Below are 18683 nucleotides of genomic sequence, written 5' to 3' on the forward strand. Positions count from 1 at the left end.
AACACGTCCTTCATTTTGATTATAAACAATAGCACAAACTAAATTTTTGTCCGACGAGTTTACTTTTTAAAATATTTTATATTGTTTTGAAAGCATAATTATATAATTTGACAGCTGGATAACTTAAAATCCTATACCGCAATGGTCCTTTTTTTTAAACTTGCAACGAAGCATTAGATGATAAAAAACTGTAAATAAGTGTTTTTAAAAGAATATTACAATTTGTTAAACTAACAGATACCCATTATAACTAACATGTTATAACGGGTATCTATTTTAACTAGCAAGTTATAACGGGTATCTGTTATAACTGGTGTCTGTAGGTTATAACTAGCAGATACCCGTACAAAAATATCATTTACAGTTCTTATCATGCGACAGAAAATATTGTGATATTGCTCGTGTATTCAACTGTACCATCTGTAGACTGAGATTTGTAACCTAATTTTAAAGTTTATGAGAACGTAACTATTTTCATAAACAGAATGCTGCAAAATGTGCATTATTATTTCGTTTTTTTTTAAGTGATCTTTTAATTGATCTTCATTGGAGCTTCTATGGAAAATCTGAAATTCAAGAAATTAACAGTACATTTTATGTAGATTTTAGTACGTTTAATTTAGTTAATACATGAGGATTTTTGTAGAGGATTTTCAAGATCCGTAAAATTATGGCAATATGGTGCATATTCCTTTTTGGACTTCAGCATATTGCTCCACAACATATTTAAATGCTTCTTTTGTTCTAACAGTGCATTTTTCAAATTTTTCATACATGCAATTTTTTAATCCATCGATGTGCCTGAAAAAAAAAGAGTCATATTAACCAACGAGTTAAATTATAAAGCAGATCAACAAAGTTAAGAAATGGATGAGTTTTGACCCGAAGTGTTTTTCAAGTTGCGAAACTCTTAACAAAGCGAAATAAGAATGTCACTTTTATGTATATAGTTGACATACCAAATACTAAAACAAAATTTCTTATTTTTGCTCTACGTATTTTGACAAAGAGTTTTTTTTTCTTCAGTGTTCTATATTAATTAAAATGACATTGTTTTCATACTATTGTAAAAAGGAGGCGTTGAAATATTTTCCAGCATGGATGTGACGTATATGTTACCGGCAAAGTATGAAATCCGGCATTATGTATAATACCTAGGCATTATAGACAATGCCTAAAACTAGCCGGAAAAGTATGAATTGATTTACAATTCACAAATGTCCTAGGCATTATATATAATGCCAGATGCTATTTAGGCAAAGTATGAGATAAACTTCCTGATGAGGTTATTATGTAAATGATGTGCATGTTATTATGAATGACCGAAATCGGTGGTTGTTGACTTTCACCGGTGAATGTTGACAATCAAATTAGTCGCTTTGATGAATGTCCGAAATATTTATTACATCCGATTTGATATTAATTTATTCGTGAATATAATTACATTTATTCGATATTTTAATACTTACTGACGATAGATTAGAAGAAACATCAGTGTTTGGAGTATCTGGCAAATGTATACCAGGCAATGGGACTTATCTAGACCAAGTATATATGTCGGACATTTACCGACGGTCTAGTCATACTAGGTCTAGTTAAGTGCCATTTCCCGGTATACCCTACCCTACACTGATGTTTTTTTAAGGTCAAGTGCCATTGCCCGGTATACCATTGCCCGATACTCCAAACACTGATGTTTCTTCTAATCTATCGTCAGTAAGTATTAAAATATCGAATAAATGTAATTACATCCACGAATAAATTAATATCAAATCGGATGTAACAAATATTTCGGACATTCACCAAAGTGACTATGTGATTGTCAACATTCAGCTTCTTTAAAACAAAACAAAAAACATTCCATATCCATTTTCCGAATACCCCTCTAGGGTAGATTGGGATTCTAATTAGATGTGAAATAAAAGTATTACACTGTTAAAATTTTCATTCTAAAATTATGGTAAAATAAATGGCAGCTGTCTGTTCATCCGATTAACCGTNACAAAAAGAATAAAAATAAAAATAGATCAGATATTATTTACATAATGTTTCATGTTACCAATAAGTATCAAGAGAAGGATGAAGAAATTATTGGAGGAATTTACATATTTTTTTAATGTATAATGTATATTACTAAATTACTTATTCTTTCAAAAAATTAGATAAAATTTTACAAATAAGAATTGAGCCTTAGATAATTTAAAAATTTTAAAGTAGAAACGAGAACTTAATAACATATTATATTTTCTTTGGAAGCATAAAATAAACAAACTGAAAGAGAATACACCAGTAACATACTTCAAAGCATTAATCCAGGAAAAAATTTTCATGGTATTGAATTTTTAATGTATGCAGAAAATTTCATAAGGCAATTGACGATATTTAAAGGCACGCAAAAAGAAAACTAACATCTGTTGAAAGAGATATTACTTATCTTTTCTCGATAATATATAGTTATCTATGATTTTCTTTTTACTTCTGCTTCAGATTGAGAATTCCAGATTTTGTTACCCACAAACCCTTACTTTATTATATAGAAATTCAAATTAGCTTACAAGATTCTAAATAGTCTGAACGCATTACAGTTAACCCTCGTAATGTAAGATACACTCTTTTAATGCAAGCATACAGAAAAAGAATAATTATTTCATAAGCTTGGGTTAAAATCAGGATTTGAGATGATAACAAAAATTAACAGCTCATTTTGCATTTAATGCTAACTTTGAAATTTACATTTTCAAAGTAGGAAGTCGGAAATTACATCCCTAAAAGTTTATTTTCATCGCTACAAAAATATTAAAACATTCCTAGAAAGTTATATCTCAAACGTAAATATATATAAAAAAAATTCGCATCAATTGAAACATAAGGAAGTTATGAAGTTTTTAAAGTGAAGGCTTTAAATTAATTCAAATCGTGTTATTTTTTTCAATTCAGTAAATTTTTAGAAAATTGTGAATGGATTAGTAGTTTCCACCCGCACTCGATGACGCTTGCCAACTATCTGAGATTGCTACACAATCTTGTATGGTTCGTTTTGAGGTGAATCAAATTATACATTCGTTCCTTACACAAGTTAATTCTGTTTTTAATGTCGCCTAGATTTTGAAAACATAAATAATTTCAGAAATTTCATAATAAGAAAAATAATCTCTTAATTTATTTTTCTTTTTTCCCCAAAAGTAAGCATCACTTGTATTACATATTTCTATTATTGGTATTTTCTTTTTTTTTCCTTCAAACTCTTACTTATCAAACTTTACAATTTTAACTTCTAAATATTTTAGCCACTAAAAATGTAGACCGTAAAAACTTTATCACTTTAAATTATTGGTCATTGAAATTGGTATTATTATCATTATATTATTACTAAGCATATTTCCGACCGGCCTGTGTAGGGGACAGAGAACTGTCCTTGCATCAGAAAGATCCTGGGCTCGAATCCCGGGCAAACATGGATGTTTCTTTCTCTCTCTGTGTGTTCTATGTCCTTTCTCCTTTGTGTGTGAATGTGACTCGCCCTATAAGCGGGTTGTGGTTGTGTGAATGGCGTGGCAGAAGTCGAATTCCTAGCCATAGATGGCGCCACTGAAAAACAGGAACAATCGCTCCCCACTGCCTAAACAGGCATACGACAAAAAAAAAATTAAGCACTTCTCAAATACTTCAATTAAACACTTTTCTAATGAACGTTAGAAACAAAATTAAATCTCCATTCGCCATTATGTAACTTAGCAAAAATTTTCCGTGCTCTTGCCAAACCTCTGTCAGATAGCTTTCATGCCTCAAAATCAAAATTTTTTTTTAATTAAATTTTTTTAAAAAAAGTATGCTGTTATTAGATTATTTCAGCTACTCGGAGATGAGATTTTGCTGTATGGAAGAGGATTGGGCTGCCATGCACAAATGGTAAAGTATTCTGATTGTAGCGTTTACAATCTGAATGTGGTGATAAGTTGTGCTAGACATGCAACGAAGGGCGTAATTTTTTTTCCAAATTTTTTTCTTCAGGTATTGAAAGCGGCAGAGGAAATGGTTATTGATTGCATTAGATTATAATCTTTTATAGTAAAACAAATAAGTTTTAAAGGAATTTGCTCATTGTTTAAATTTTAGAGCTGTGGGGGGGGACTCTAAGCGCAGAGAGTGGTATGCATACACTGCTGAAAGTAATAAGTTTTAAGCATTATGTTGTGTGTACCAAAAACTACCCGAGTATTCAAAATATCAGTTAAAGGGTGAAAAGAAGATGCATATGTACGATTTATTGCATAGAAAACTTGATTATGTATTTATTTTCAAATAATTTCAAAACTATACTCTGTTGCAAGTTAAGAGAAAACCATTATTCTTATGTAGAGAGCCTGTTTGCATATAAGTGCATGCTAAATAGAAGTTAAGCTCACAGCACGAACGAATATCAACATCGCCTACTTTTGAAACAACCTAACACGTCCTTCATTTTGATTATAAACAATAGCACAAACTAAATTTTTGTCCGACGAGTTTACTTTTTAAAATATTTTATATTGTTTTGAAAGCATAATTATATAATTTGACAGCTGGATAACTTAAAATCCTATACCGCAATGGTCCTTTTTTTTAAACTTGCAACGAAGCATTAGATGATAAAAAACTGTAAATAAGTGTTTTTAAAAGAATATTACAATTTGTTAAACTAACAGATACCCATTATAACTAACATGTTATAACGGGTATCTATTTTAACTAGCAAGTTATAACGGGTATCTGTTATAACTGGTGTCTGTAGGTTATAACTAGCAGATACCCGTACAAAAATATCATTTACAGTTCTTATCATGCGACAGAAAATATTGTGATATTGCTCGTGTATTCAACTGTACCATCTGTAGACTGAGATTTGTAACCTAATTTTAAAGTTTATGAGAACGTAACTATTTTCATAAACAGAATGCTGCAAAATGTGCATTATTATTTCGTTTTTTTTTTAAGTGATCTTTTAATTGATCTTCATTGGAGCTTCTATGGAAAATCTGAAATTCAAGAAATTAACAGTACATTTTATGTAGATTTTAGTACGTTTAATTTAGTTAATACATGAGGATTTTTGTAGAGGATTTTCAAGATCCGTAAAATTATGGCAATATGGTGCATATTCCTTTTTGGACTTCAGCATATTGTTCCACAACATATTTAAATGCTTCTTTTGTTCTAACAGTGCATTTTTCAAATTTTTCATACATGCAATTTTTTAATCCATCGATGTGTCTGAAAAAAATAGTCATATTAACCAACGAGTTAAATTATAAGCAGATCAGCAAAGTTAAGAAATGGATGCGTTTTGACACGAAGTGTTTTTTAAGTTGCGAAATTCTTAACAAAGCGAAATAAGAATGTCACCTTTATGTATATAGTTGACATACAAAATACTAAAACAAAATTTCTTATTTTTGCTCTACGTATTTTGACAAAGAGTTTTTTTTTCTTCAGTGTTCTATATTAATTAAAATGACATTGTTTTCATACTATTGTAAAAAGGAGGCGTTGAAATATTTTCCAGCATGGATGTGACGTATATGTTACCGGCAAAGTATGAAATCCGGCATTATGTATAATACCTAGGCATTATAGACAATGCCTAAAACTAGCCGGAAAAGTATGAATTGATTTACAATTCACAAATGTCCTAGGCATTATATATAATGCCAGATGCTATTTAGGCAAAGTATGAGATAAACTTCCTGATGAGGTTATTATGTAAATGATGTGCATGTTATTATGAATGACCGAAATCGGTGGTTGTTGACTTTCACCGGTGAATGTTGACAATCAAATTAGTCGCTTTGATGAATGTCCGAAATATTTATTACATCCGATTTGATATTAATTTATTCGTGAATATAATTACATTTATTCGATATTTTAATACTTACTGACGATAGATTAAAAGAAACATCAGTGTTTGGAGTATCGGGCAAATGTATACCAGGCAATGAGACTTAACTAGACCAAGTATATATTTCGGACATTTACCGAAGGTCTAGTCATACTAGGTCTAGTTAAGTGCCATTTCCCGGTATACATTTGCCCGGTATACCCTACACTGATGTTTTTTTAAGGTCAAGTGCAATTACCATTGCCCGGTATACCATTGCCCGATACTCCAAACACTGATGTTTCTTCTAATCTATCGTCAGTAAGTATTAAAATATCGAATAAATGTAATTATATCCACGAATAAATTAATATCAAATCGGATGTAACAATTATTTCGGACATTCATCAAAGTGACTATGTGATTGTCAACATTCACCGGTGAAAGTCAACAACCACCGATTTCGGTCATTCACAGTAACATGCACATCATTTACATAATAACCTCATCAGGACGTTTATCTCATACTTTGCCTAAATAGCATCCGGCATTATATATAATGCCTAGGCAAAGTATGTAATATTTCTCATATTTCATACTTTGATAAAAATGTCAGGCATTATATATAATGTAGGCATTTCATACTTTGCCGGTAACATATATACTAATAAATGCTTCGTTTAAAATAAATAAATAAATAAATTTTTACTTAACACCTAACTTCATTATAAAATCATAATATAATTTTAATACTTTATGTCTAACATCATTATAACAACATTAATTATTTAATACTTTGTGTCCAACGCCATTATAACATCATTAATATTCCGTAATACTAGATGTTAAACGTAACTACCCACTGCAAAAATATCAGATCAGATCACATTATAAAGTACTAGATTTATTTGCTTGCACCAATTGTAAAATACATTTTAACCGTAAAATATTATGCAGTTGTTTCTGCCGCAATATTTATTTGATTATAGTGATTTAATGATTTGGCAGCAAATATTACTGTGAAAGTTGAAGCATATAATTTTTTTCCCATAATATGTTCCGTTACAAACGGATTTTACGGCAAAAAGTACCGGACCTTTGAGCACTAATACTTTTTAACGTAATTTGTTCCAGAGTTTCTTACAGTGTACTCGTGAAGCTTTGCGTCTGGAAATGCTTTAAATTGTGTCTATTTCCTTTCTTGATTTCTTATTGATTCGATTAAATTTAATTTTAATTAAAAACATTTGAGTTCCGCCCCACTCGTTACACATTAGAGGCTGAATTCAGTTTCTTTAGTAGTGAAAAATGTTTCGTTTTACTAAATTTTATTCCATAGACATAGTTATAGGGTAAACCAACCAGTGAAGGAACATTTCATATATATTGATTAAAAATAAGATTTTGAAAGTTTTTCTTTTGATTGATTGGTAAAAATAGCTTACTGCCAAACAACAGGTCATCTAACAATCATCTAACAATGTATTGGATTATCTGGTCACATAGTGTTCTCTGGAAAAAATTTTGAATTTGTTTCTATCTGTGCAACACCCTGTTTCTGTGATAATTTTATAAGGTGAGTGCTTGTATTTATCTGTTTAAAGTGGAATTAATTGTATGTAGTAATTTTATTTTTCTCACTGTGAAAAAGAGAATTCAAAATATAGTTATCAAAGTTACGTTTATTTATTTTAAGCATAGCATAAGCAAGTACTGAGATAAAGGGGTGTTTATTTACTGGATTACCAAACGGTGAAAAACCAGTGAAGGAAGAAGTGTTCCTTCACTGAGTTTTTCTCTAAGTTAATGAAAATAAAAGGTAAACTTTAATTTTCTTGTACCTTTAGTGATGTTCCGCATCAAAAGTATGTTAAAAATACGAAAAACAACTTCTAACCAGTGAGGGAACAGGCACGTTCCTTTACTGGGCATAGATTTCTCAGTGAATGTACAGTGTGTGTTAATATGTTGACACTTTAATTTTCAGTTCATGATTACCAAAAAAGTTAACATTTTTCAAGTATTTATATGCTATAATTTCAATAATAGGCTTGTTTTTAAATATTTGTATGGCTTTTAAATTCATAAAGAGCATTAAAAAATAACCAAAATTAAGTGTTCCTTTACAGGGAAATTTTGTGTTCATTCACTGGTGAGAACTGTTCCTTCGCTTAGTCTTCTTATTACTTGCTATTTGAATCTCCAAAACTTTAAAACAATATTATACAAGTTCTCTACAATGTTTTTTACATAATTTGCAATTAGTAGCAAATATGTTGACACCGTCATTTAACTAAAATTACGAATTTTGAAATTATTATGATTTTTTAAAAGGCAAGCGAAGCTTAAGTGCTCCTTCATTGGTTAGTTTACCCTAGAATATTTAGTTGCATTTAAAATGCTGATTAGGGATATTTTTTAAACACAGATCAAATTTTTTATTTTTAACGATTTTAAAAATCTTTTAAGTAATAGTTAGAAAAAATAACAGCAACGATAGTTTCCTAGAAGCTGTTTCATGGGAAAAACACAGTTTTAATTCAATGTTAAGTGGTTAACGTAAAATATTACACGTTAAAAATGGATTTTAAGATAAAATGGTTTTTACTGCACAAAAGTGACAGTACTTTATACAGTAAATTTATGCCGGACTTTAACCGAAAGTTTTTACAGTGTAAGCTTTTTCTCCTTTACATAGTTAAAATAAATAAGGTCAGTGTGTCTAAATGTGGCATTCCCCAAATACGACGATGTTCAGTTACGTTAAATTCTAATTCATGAATCCTCTGTAAATGCAATGGATAGAAAATTTCGTATCTTTGGAGTATATCCCGATTCATTTCCACACTTTAAAAGCCGTTTTTAATGGACAATTTCTCGTCGCGATTTCATCACTTATTTTTATTAGCATCACTTATTTTTATGGAGACGGTTTTTCCCGAAATGGAGGTTACTATCGCCGGATAGCTATCACAGGTGATAAGACCTCGTCCACAGCACTGCATTGACTATCATTTTAATCTGCTCCAAGAAAAAAAGGGAAAAGACTACTTGCATTAGAATTAGAGGAGTTGTAAAATTACTGTCGCATTTAACGCCTGATTCCTCGAGTGAACCTAAAGACAGTTTGAAGTCCTTAAATGCGACGTTGTCTTTTGCAACATTTCCAGAGATATATGTCGATTACAGCGACCGATAACATCTATAAGTTTTTCCATATAATTACTACTATGTGATCAGTTACCTAAAATTGCAATTACAAGTAATTGCATGAAACCACGATGTCTGATATGTAAGGATGATTAAATGCAGTCAGAACAAGAAACGATTGCAGGTATCTGATCAAAATATAAGATTACATCCTATCATGATTTCCATTTATCAAAAGATGTGACAGCAAATAATCATGATTATTTGTTATCGTGATTACATGTAATCATGATTGCAAGCTATCAAAGTGTACGATAACAAATAACTACGATTAGCCGTTATAAACTAACAATTGCAAATAATATAATGTGCGATTACAGTATGAATTCTAATAATAATATTAATAACTTTTGACCTAATGATTGTCGTAATCTCGTTATAGGACTCAATCATATTGGCTCGAGAGGTAACCTCAAATATGCTAATTAATCAGTGCAGACTGTAATTTAAGTAATGAAATCAGATAAAACAAACGTTCTTTCTCTGGATAAACATATCTTTATTTTGACGGATTTGGATTTCTGCCCCCCNCCCCCCCCCCCCCAAAAAAAGCATATATAGTAGTCGCAATGTGGGAAATATGGTCCCAATAGTTTGGTCAGGATGGGGCTCATAAGTTTGGAACCTTTAATGTTAACTTAACTATGTGTATATTTCGCTATATCTTGGGAACTTAAATGAACTGAAAAATTTTTGGACTCAATTATAAAATTCATTTATCCAAAGATAGTTTCATGCAAAAAAATTAATTTTAGTAAATATCTTTTTATATTTTTTTATATAGTAATATTTTATATATTTTATATATAATAATATTTATATAGTAATATTTATGTAGTAATACTTATGTACAATATTTTATATATTTTATACATAGTAATATTTATATAGTATTATTTTATACAGTAATAAAGTTTGAACTAAAAGGTAAAAAAAAAATTTTTGCGTCATTTTAAAGTACGTAATTTTAAATGGCAAAGTAAAATATTCGACAGAAATTGGTTGAATAGTTCCTGAGAAATCAAATTTTTAAATATACGACTTTTTAAAATTCGTTAAGCAAGAAAAATTTGTGCAGAGCTGATGTCGTAATACTTCCGCCATTTTCGGTGAAAAAATCTCATAAAAAGTCACGTTTGGCCTAAATGCGACGAAATTATGTAAAATCATGTCGCATATAGGCACTCTGAATTTAATTACTTTTGGTCAAAAATATTATTGTGCTGGTAAATAATTTTACCTATGAGAAAATATTGCTGCATCCAAGATTTCAGCTGCATCCAAGAAAAAGCAGAAAAGTTATTTATTTGCTTATAACAATTCGGAAATGATGTGATGTAAAACAGAAACCATGCATTAGCTTATAAATCATTAAAGATTATTGACAAAGTCTTCGTTTAAAAGTTAATCGTCCTTTTGTGGCTAAAAAAAATTGAACGCATTGAGAATTAAGTATGACCAGGGGTCTGTTCAGAAGAAATTTGAGTTCATTAACGGACCCTTTAAAAAAATATCTTTTCTTAAAAACGGACCCTTCACACAATATTTCAACTTAAAAACGGACCCTTCACAAAATAATTTATCTTTTAATCGGACCCTTCACAAATTTGTTTATCTTCATTATTGTTTTGTTAGTCGAATAAACCCTTCCCAGGAAGGGGGGGGGAAGAAAGACAGATGTAAACGAACTAAGTTTTGTCTTCGGCGGACGCTTCTTCCATTATTCGTCCGAAATGAATATTCTGTGTTCAGAAGTATAGTCTAAATAACAAATATTTGTATATTGCACTTCTAATTTAGAAGCAGCAATTGCTGTTTATTTTTGAAAATAAAATTTAATTTTACCGTGTTGAGCATAATCTTGTATGTCTTTACAATTTAAAAACTCATTGAAAAAGTTTTTTGCAATAACAGGACCCTATTTGCACAAATTCACAAAAGCAGGACCCTGGTTGAAAGAATGTGACTTAACCTTTATTTTATATTCACAAATTACCAGTAATTTTTCACAATTTTACAAAAACGGACCTTTCACGAAATGTCTGGACAGACCCCTGATGACAATCTTATATAAAACAAAAAAACATTCCATATCAATTTTCCGAATACCCCTCTAGGGTAGATCGGGATTCTAATTAGATGTGAAATAAAAATATTACACTGTTAAAATTTTCATTCTAAAATTATGGTAAAATAACTGGCAGCTGTCTGTTCATCCTATTAACCGTAAAGTTTACGGTAAAGAACAATTTTTTTCCTTTACGGTTTTGAAACCATTTACAAAAAGTATGGTTATAAAACCATACAGTTTTTTTTAACCATTTACAACTACCATTTTTCAAGAACGCATAAAAATTAATTATTTAACTAGACATAGGAGCTCGAATTTTCGTAAGGTAATGGGCATTGGAGAGTGCCGGACACTGGAAATTCTTCATGTGTTGAAGGGAATGGAGGAAATATTGGGGTGTCAACACTAGGACTCGAACTCCAGTTCTGTCGGTCATGAGATTGACAGATAACCCCGTTCGGCTATGATATGTACGCAGTAGCAAAGATCTAAGTAGCTTTATTAGGTGGTTCTAGTTAGTGCTATAAAATTCTGGTTGCTTAACCGTATTAGGTGAAAGCAGTTAATAAGCAGTTTTTCTCAAACTTAACAGTTTGATTACCATCTTATTGATGGTTATTTGACTGTTTTGATTAAATATGGAAAAATAACCATTCAATAAATTGTTATTAAGCCATTTTTTCCGAGAAATTTCTAGCAGAGTACAGTCATCGTGTTTTCAAATTCTATGCAAATGTTAAAGGCAGGGTAAAAAGAATTTCAAAAATATCTATTGATTTCCACTCGTATGCAAAGTTTTCGAAAAATTGCATTTAATTATTTATTTTATTAAAAAAATCAATTAAATGAAAAAAAATATGTGACTTAATTTTTAAAAATATGGAAATAATGTTATGCATAATTTCCATAACTACACATTTATAACGAATATTATATTTTTTTCCGATTAAAATTTCGGAAATATAATGCGAAACTTTCAGAAATCTCAATCAGATTTTTAAGAATTCTGAAAGTTCATGCAATAAACATTGAACAAATAATTACCGGCAAATAGCCCTCATAATTTCAGTGATATCACTAAAGGGTTCACTTTTTGGTTCCTTTTTCATCTCATCAGCACATGCGTCGATATCAGTCAGAGTTTCTAAACTGCATTTTGGATCAGATTTTGTAGCTATAATAATAAAAATTATAATTATTTGAATTGTTCTTAAATCATTACCATTTTGCTTAAAATATTGATTTTAATATAAATTAAACTAAATTAACTCAACGAAGAAACAAAAAGTATTAAACACGAAGTTTAATTTATAAATAAACGTAATGTTTAAGGGAAGTTACATTTCAAATTAGACTAAATTGAAAAATATATTTACTTAACGAATTCAGTAAAATGAAGATGCTTTTTTTTAATTTCAAGAACAAAATGATTCCTTGAGCATCACTGATAAAGTACAAATCGAAGCTTAGAGCCTTAAGTATGGTAGCAAACAATGTAGGATTATTAAGCAGAAAAACATACAAAAGGGCATGTAAAATTTAGGAAAGAAAAATAATAAAAAAAAGAAAAAAGAATAAAAATAATAAGCATAAAAAACATTCGCAAAAAGGATGGGAAAAAATAAAAATAAACGTAGAATAAAAAGAATATGCTTAGGAAGTAGGAACAAAAATAATTTATATTTCTCGCAAAAATACAGTCTTGTAGAGTCTAAATTTATTTCAATATACGCAAACACATAATTTAACAACCTTCACTACTGAAATCAATCGGCATGAAACTTTTCAAACGTACTGTCTCTGTCCTTTCGAATAAAATCTACCTAAATTGCTTTGAGAAAGCAAAGTATGGTCAAAACTACCAGAATATGGTAAAATTTATCGTGATTCTGACTCTATGGGAGATCCAAAAAATTCGGTAATTTTTACCGGGACGCTTTGATAGTGATTTTAGTAAAATGAAAAATAAAATTTGGTTTTATGATACTTGATAAAATTTGGCCACTTTATCACGATACATTTGAGCTTGATGTAAAAACCATTTATTCTGTTGAATTTATTTTTCAGTTTTGCATTTTTTTACTAAATGTGCTGTAATAAGAACTAAAATTTTAAAAACCGCTACCAAATGAATGGTTTAAATGCTGTATATTTTAGTTTTTATTGCCAGAATTGTTGCTTTTTTTTCCAGGATTTTTTTTCTCTGTGTATAAAAAAATCTCAATAAATTAGCATAAATTTATGCAAATTTAAAAAAAATTAAAATGAAGTATTTGTTTTATATGGTCAATGTATTATTTAAAATCAAAAGGAGTTAAACATTTCTGAAAATTGAAAAAAAAAACATGATTTTATTTAATAAAAGCTTTTTATCGATATCTATTTCGACTTTGTACCAACGTTCGATTTTCACTTATTTAATAAAAGAATAATTAGGTAAATTAATAATTAGGTAAATTAACAATTAGGTACATCAGCAACAATATTTTACAGATATTTTTTTTTCGTGTATAAATAAACTGCATTTTTATTAGAATGTTAGATTTAATTTATTCTAAGTTCAAAAATATGCTTAATAAAGAAAATTCAGTGGAACAAAAAAAAACACTACTAAAAAATTTTATATTTCTCACGATGATTTAGTTGCACAAATTGAATTAATTTTAATAAATGGTGTTTAATTGGAATCCTTAACTACTGAAATTCTATCAGCCTAAAAATTTTCGAAATTTAACTTAACAGGTAACTATGTAAATTATATCCAGTTACGTCGGCGAATCCTGTATTGCACTGAATAGCGGCATCGCGCTTGCACATTGCAACATTGCAACAAGTAAAGCATTTCTGATATATGATTATTATCATTATCCTAATTACTTATTATCATTATTAATTATTATATTTTTAATTATTAACATTATTAATTACTGTATTATTAATTATTATTAATTAGTATCATTATTAATTATCACATAATTAATAATTTTTAAATATTATAATATTAATTATTATTAATTTTATCATTATTAATTACTTATTATTTTTACGGGAATTTAGCATTTGATTTTTCTTAAAATTATTTTTATCATCGAAGTATGTAATTAAATGATCTTAATACTCGAAATAAATTAGTTTTATTCTTTTGAATAAAAACCTTAATATATTATACGTTATAATTTTTTTTCTTCCTTTTGCTTAAAAACTTCGTTGTCAATTTTTCAAAACTTAGAACTGGTCTAGGCACTTCCAAAACTGAAATACGAAAATAAATGCAGACCTGAAATCACTTCACATAATTTGAAAAATCGAATATCTCAGTTTTACTCAACTTTGTTAGTTAATAATTTTTAAAAGGGAGTCGGTATGGCATATACCAATAATGGAAAAACTGACCTTTTCCAATGTACCTTTTCTCAGCATCTAAGCAATATATTGCTTTATTTTTTTTGACAGCGTATTCGCATAAACATGCTCGCACTGTCATAATTTTTATTGCATGACTTTGGCAGAATTTTTTTAAGAGAAATTATGAACTGGAAACTTAAAAATTTTAATAACTTTTGAGCAAAAATCATTCGCAACTTAAAAAGTATTCCCGTTAAAGCTAAAACATTATCACAGCATACAACTGATATAATCTCAAACATCCCAAAAATAATTTCAAAGCTATATCATTAGTAGTTTCTTAGAAAAAGGTACATAGAAAAAGGTAAGTTTTAGCATTATTGATATATGCTCCACCGACTCCCCTTAAGCATTTAAAATATACGATTGGAAAGAAACTAAAACGTTTTTCAAAATACATTTTTAACAATATTATTATTTACCGTTATATGTTTCTGTTCCTTCCGTGCAGATGTTGGTAACAGCTACGTAAACTCTTTCCGCTACTCCAGCAAATCCTGTATTGCATTGAACAGCGGCATCTCGCATGCACATTGTAATAAGTAAATTATCTCTGAAGTAAGGAAGATATATTTTTATCATTATTAATTATGATCATTATTTAACATTTATTATTTTTACCATTATTTAAATTTCTATTTTTCTCAAAATTATTTCTATCATCGACGTAATTAAATGATCTTAATACTCGTAATTTATCATTTATTTATATATTTGGAGAAAAAAAAGACTTCAGACTTTAATTTAGTTTTTCCTTTTGCTTAAAATTTCTTTGACTGTTTTATGAAATTTAAAACCACTGAATTAAATATATTTACACGCAGCACTTTAGTTTCATATTTTTTTATTTAATTTTATTTCTTAGGTTCTTTGATGTTTAAAATTATTGTTTCTTTGGATAAATAATGATTAAAAGTAAAATATTTTATTTTTAACTTAAAAAATTATTTGTATCATGTAAATTAATGTAATTAATGAAATCTGAGATTGAAATGTGTTGATCAAACAGGTTTTAAGAAAATGAAATTAGAAAACAATTTTTAAAGTTTTACTTACTTTTAATTAAATTTCAGGACATAGTTTAAGATGGTGTAAAAATTCAAAGATTTTAAAATTCAAATATTTTTCAATGATTGAACTATATGATTTAAAAACAAACAAATAATTAAAAAAATATGCTTTTGCATGTAATTATCGTCAAATAAGTGAGATTTTTACAGATTGCAAATTGGTTTCGGTTCGAGTAAATTTTCCACACAAAAAATTTTCGTTAATATATATATATATATATATATATTAGCGAGCAAGATTCTAAATAGTNAAGGGAGTCTGCTTACTTACAGGTGGCGCTGCATGGCATTTGCAACATATATATATATATATATATATATACATATTCAGTCAGAGAAAACTTATGTCATATTACATAAAAATCAGATCAACAGATCAAAAGTTAAACATTGAGAAACAGAGTTTTAAAAACATTGAACTATCATCAGTATTATTATTATTAGATATGCTGCATAATTGCAAACAATGATACTTGTTGAAAAAATTAATTCAGAGTTAGACAATATTTAGTTTTATCTAAATTCAAACATTCCCAACTAATTTAAGAGACCTTTTGTTCAATTTAAATTCTTGATTTAATTTTTGTGTTTGATGTTTTGCTTTTGGTTTTTGTATTTTGTATCCTTCATCTCTTTCTGTATTTGTATTTTTCTTTTCCTTTGATCTCTGTGCAGCGTTAGGATAATGTCTGTATCGCCTTCTGCATTGGAAATAAAAAAAATTAAGAAAAAAAAACATTCCTAACTTTAAGGTTAATATTCCCAATAATAATATTTTAAGTTTAATCCAAAAACTAAAATTTGTTTTACTTTTCTGACATAAATTCGCATTTTGATATAAATAAGCTCAAATTATTTACTTTCGTGAGTTATTATGGCCGAAGAAGCTAAACTATCGAACTTCGCTTCATAACTATGATTTCAATGAAAAGAAACGTCAATTAAAATTTAAATAAATAATAAATTATTGATTTTTAATATAAATGTAAAACTTACTCTCAAATTCATTTAATATAATCTCACGTTTTACGTTCGTAATTGTGAATTTAATATTCCCAATTATTGAATGATTTGCTTAGTTTTTAATGCTAAAATATCCTGTTTTCTACATTTTTTGCATGAAATTCATAAAAAATTTATTATTACTATCACCAATTATGATTAAAAAAAGTTAAATAAATTTTTTCTCAACTCGAAATGCTTTCTTTCGTAAGTTATATACTAACTTATCAAGTACAATGCTAAAAAAAAACTACTAGACTGTAAGAAAATATTAAATTATTATTTTTAAATATGAAACTTACTGGCAAATTTTCTCCCTTCCGTCAACAGGTTGCTCAGGTTTTCTCTCTAAAATTCCTTTCATATTGCATTCCACAGTTGCTCTTCTGAAACATTCGAAATCGCAAGTGGCCAAGCCTAACGATACTAAAATTTAAAAAATATGAAGAATTAAATGCACGTATCATTTTTATGATTGTCACAAAAGCGCTGACTGCAAATGAGAAAAATTCGCCCAAAAAAATTGATAGTAATTATTGGAAAATTTGGTATAATTTTTGTATTTTCATAAATAGCACCGAAATCACTGACTTCAAATGAAAAAAATTTAACCTAAAAGTAGCTAATGTTATTGGTTTATAATGCCACTTAGACAAGCCAAGCTCTTCAACCCTTAGCCTTGAGAATGAAGTCAAGAAAGGTAATCTTCGTTTGACTAAAGAGCATCGCTAAAGTGAAAAAGAAACTCAGCCCAGAACTTTTCCTGATAAATTGTAGTACCACTCATTCGTGAGGCTTTTTCAACCATCCAACCAGTACTCATGGTACTGGTCTGTGACCGAGTACAGGACTTTCTATTCCACAGATTTTACAAGAAAATATATCGCATGTACTAAGTGCATCTTAGGTAATCTAGGGGAGAATTGCAATCCGGCCCCTTAGGTGCAAAGTCCAATGCTTCAACTACTGGGCATCAACGGACAAAAGTTGTTAGTAATTGTTAGAAATGCAAGTACCATATTTATTATTACCTTAGAAAGCGATGGATATAAATAAACAAAATTGAACCGAAAAGGAAAGAACGGCTAGAAATTAACTATCGTTACAAATGAAGCATTTCCCCCCCTAAAAATGTTAATTCATATGATGACAAATCCTTTCAAAGAACCACTTTTTTAGAGTATATTTTACATAAAAATTTATGAAAAGAAAAATTTCATGATATGTAACCCTAATCAGAGTATGCATTACATGATATTTTATCCTACTTAGAGTATACATTACATAAGAGTTAATGTAAAGATAAATTTCGTGATATTTTATCCTACTTAAGAGTATGTATTACAGAATTACATAAGAGTTAATGCAAAGATAAATTTTATAATATTCAATCCTACTTACGGCAGAGAACTATAGCGTTGAGGAACTTCATTCTGTATCAATTTCCTGAAACGTGTAAAAACAATCAAAATCGGAAAGTATTTAAGTAAATTTTCCTTGAGAAAATTACAGATGGTTCTAGCAACATCGCAATCAAAATTATTTTATTAATTTCTTATCAAGGTATCAAAAAAGAGTAAGAAAGAGAAAGAAATAATCTAAAAACGGTTATCTATGTACGACAGCCGTGAAAAGAGTGAAACAAATTATTTGTCACCTGCAATGTAATCTTTTAGCAAAAAAGTAATATTGACTAAACGCATAGTAATTTTATTGCTATTATTGCGACATTATTTTTTTTCTTTAATTATGGTATCTTGCAATGTTATTGACTCACTGATGTTTAACATTGCGTAATTTGTACACTGAGGAAAAATAGGGTCAGAACTATCAGAATATGTTTCTAGATCTAGAGTTCTATTTCACCATGTTTCTAGATCTATGAGATAACCGAAAAACTATTTAATTTTTACTGAAGTACTTTGATAATGCTTTTTGCAAAATTAACAATAATAATAGTCATATAATGCGGGATTAAATTTAGTAAGTGAAAAAATAGGTATACCTGTTATTTTACCATAATTTTGTAGTGAAAATTCTAGCAGTATAGGAATGTCCTGCAATATGC

General features: G+C 28.8%; 1 protein-coding gene across 2 annotated transcripts; it reads right to left on the bottom strand.

Moving 5' to 3' along the window:
* Window positions 1-355: 355 nt before the first annotated feature.
* LOC107441710 (uncharacterized) lies at window positions 356-18174 on the bottom strand. 2 transcript variants are annotated; one of them, XM_016055065.4, is made up of 5 exons: window positions 18017-18174; window positions 16918-17041; window positions 14966-15096; window positions 12183-12312; window positions 356-801 (listed from the first exon to the last, which is right to left on the bottom strand). In XM_016055065.4, the coding sequence occupies exons 1-5, from the start codon at window positions 18045-18047 to the stop codon at window positions 669-671; spliced, it is 549 nt and encodes a 182-aa protein (XP_015910551.2). In that variant the 5' UTR covers window positions 18048-18174; the 3' UTR covers window positions 356-668. The 2 variants fall into 2 exon arrangements, with proteins under 2 accessions (XP_015910551.2, XP_042904799.1); XM_043048865.2 differs by lacking the exon at window positions 356-801 and adding an exon at window positions 5038-5250.
* Between the last annotated feature and the right edge of the window lie 509 nt (window positions 18175-18683).

Source organism: Parasteatoda tepidariorum, chromosome 8 (assembly GCF_043381705.1).
Source record: "Parasteatoda tepidariorum isolate YZ-2023 chromosome 8, CAS_Ptep_4.0, whole genome shotgun sequence".
NCBI lineage: Eukaryota > Metazoa > Arthropoda > Arachnida > Araneae > Theridiidae > Parasteatoda > Parasteatoda tepidariorum.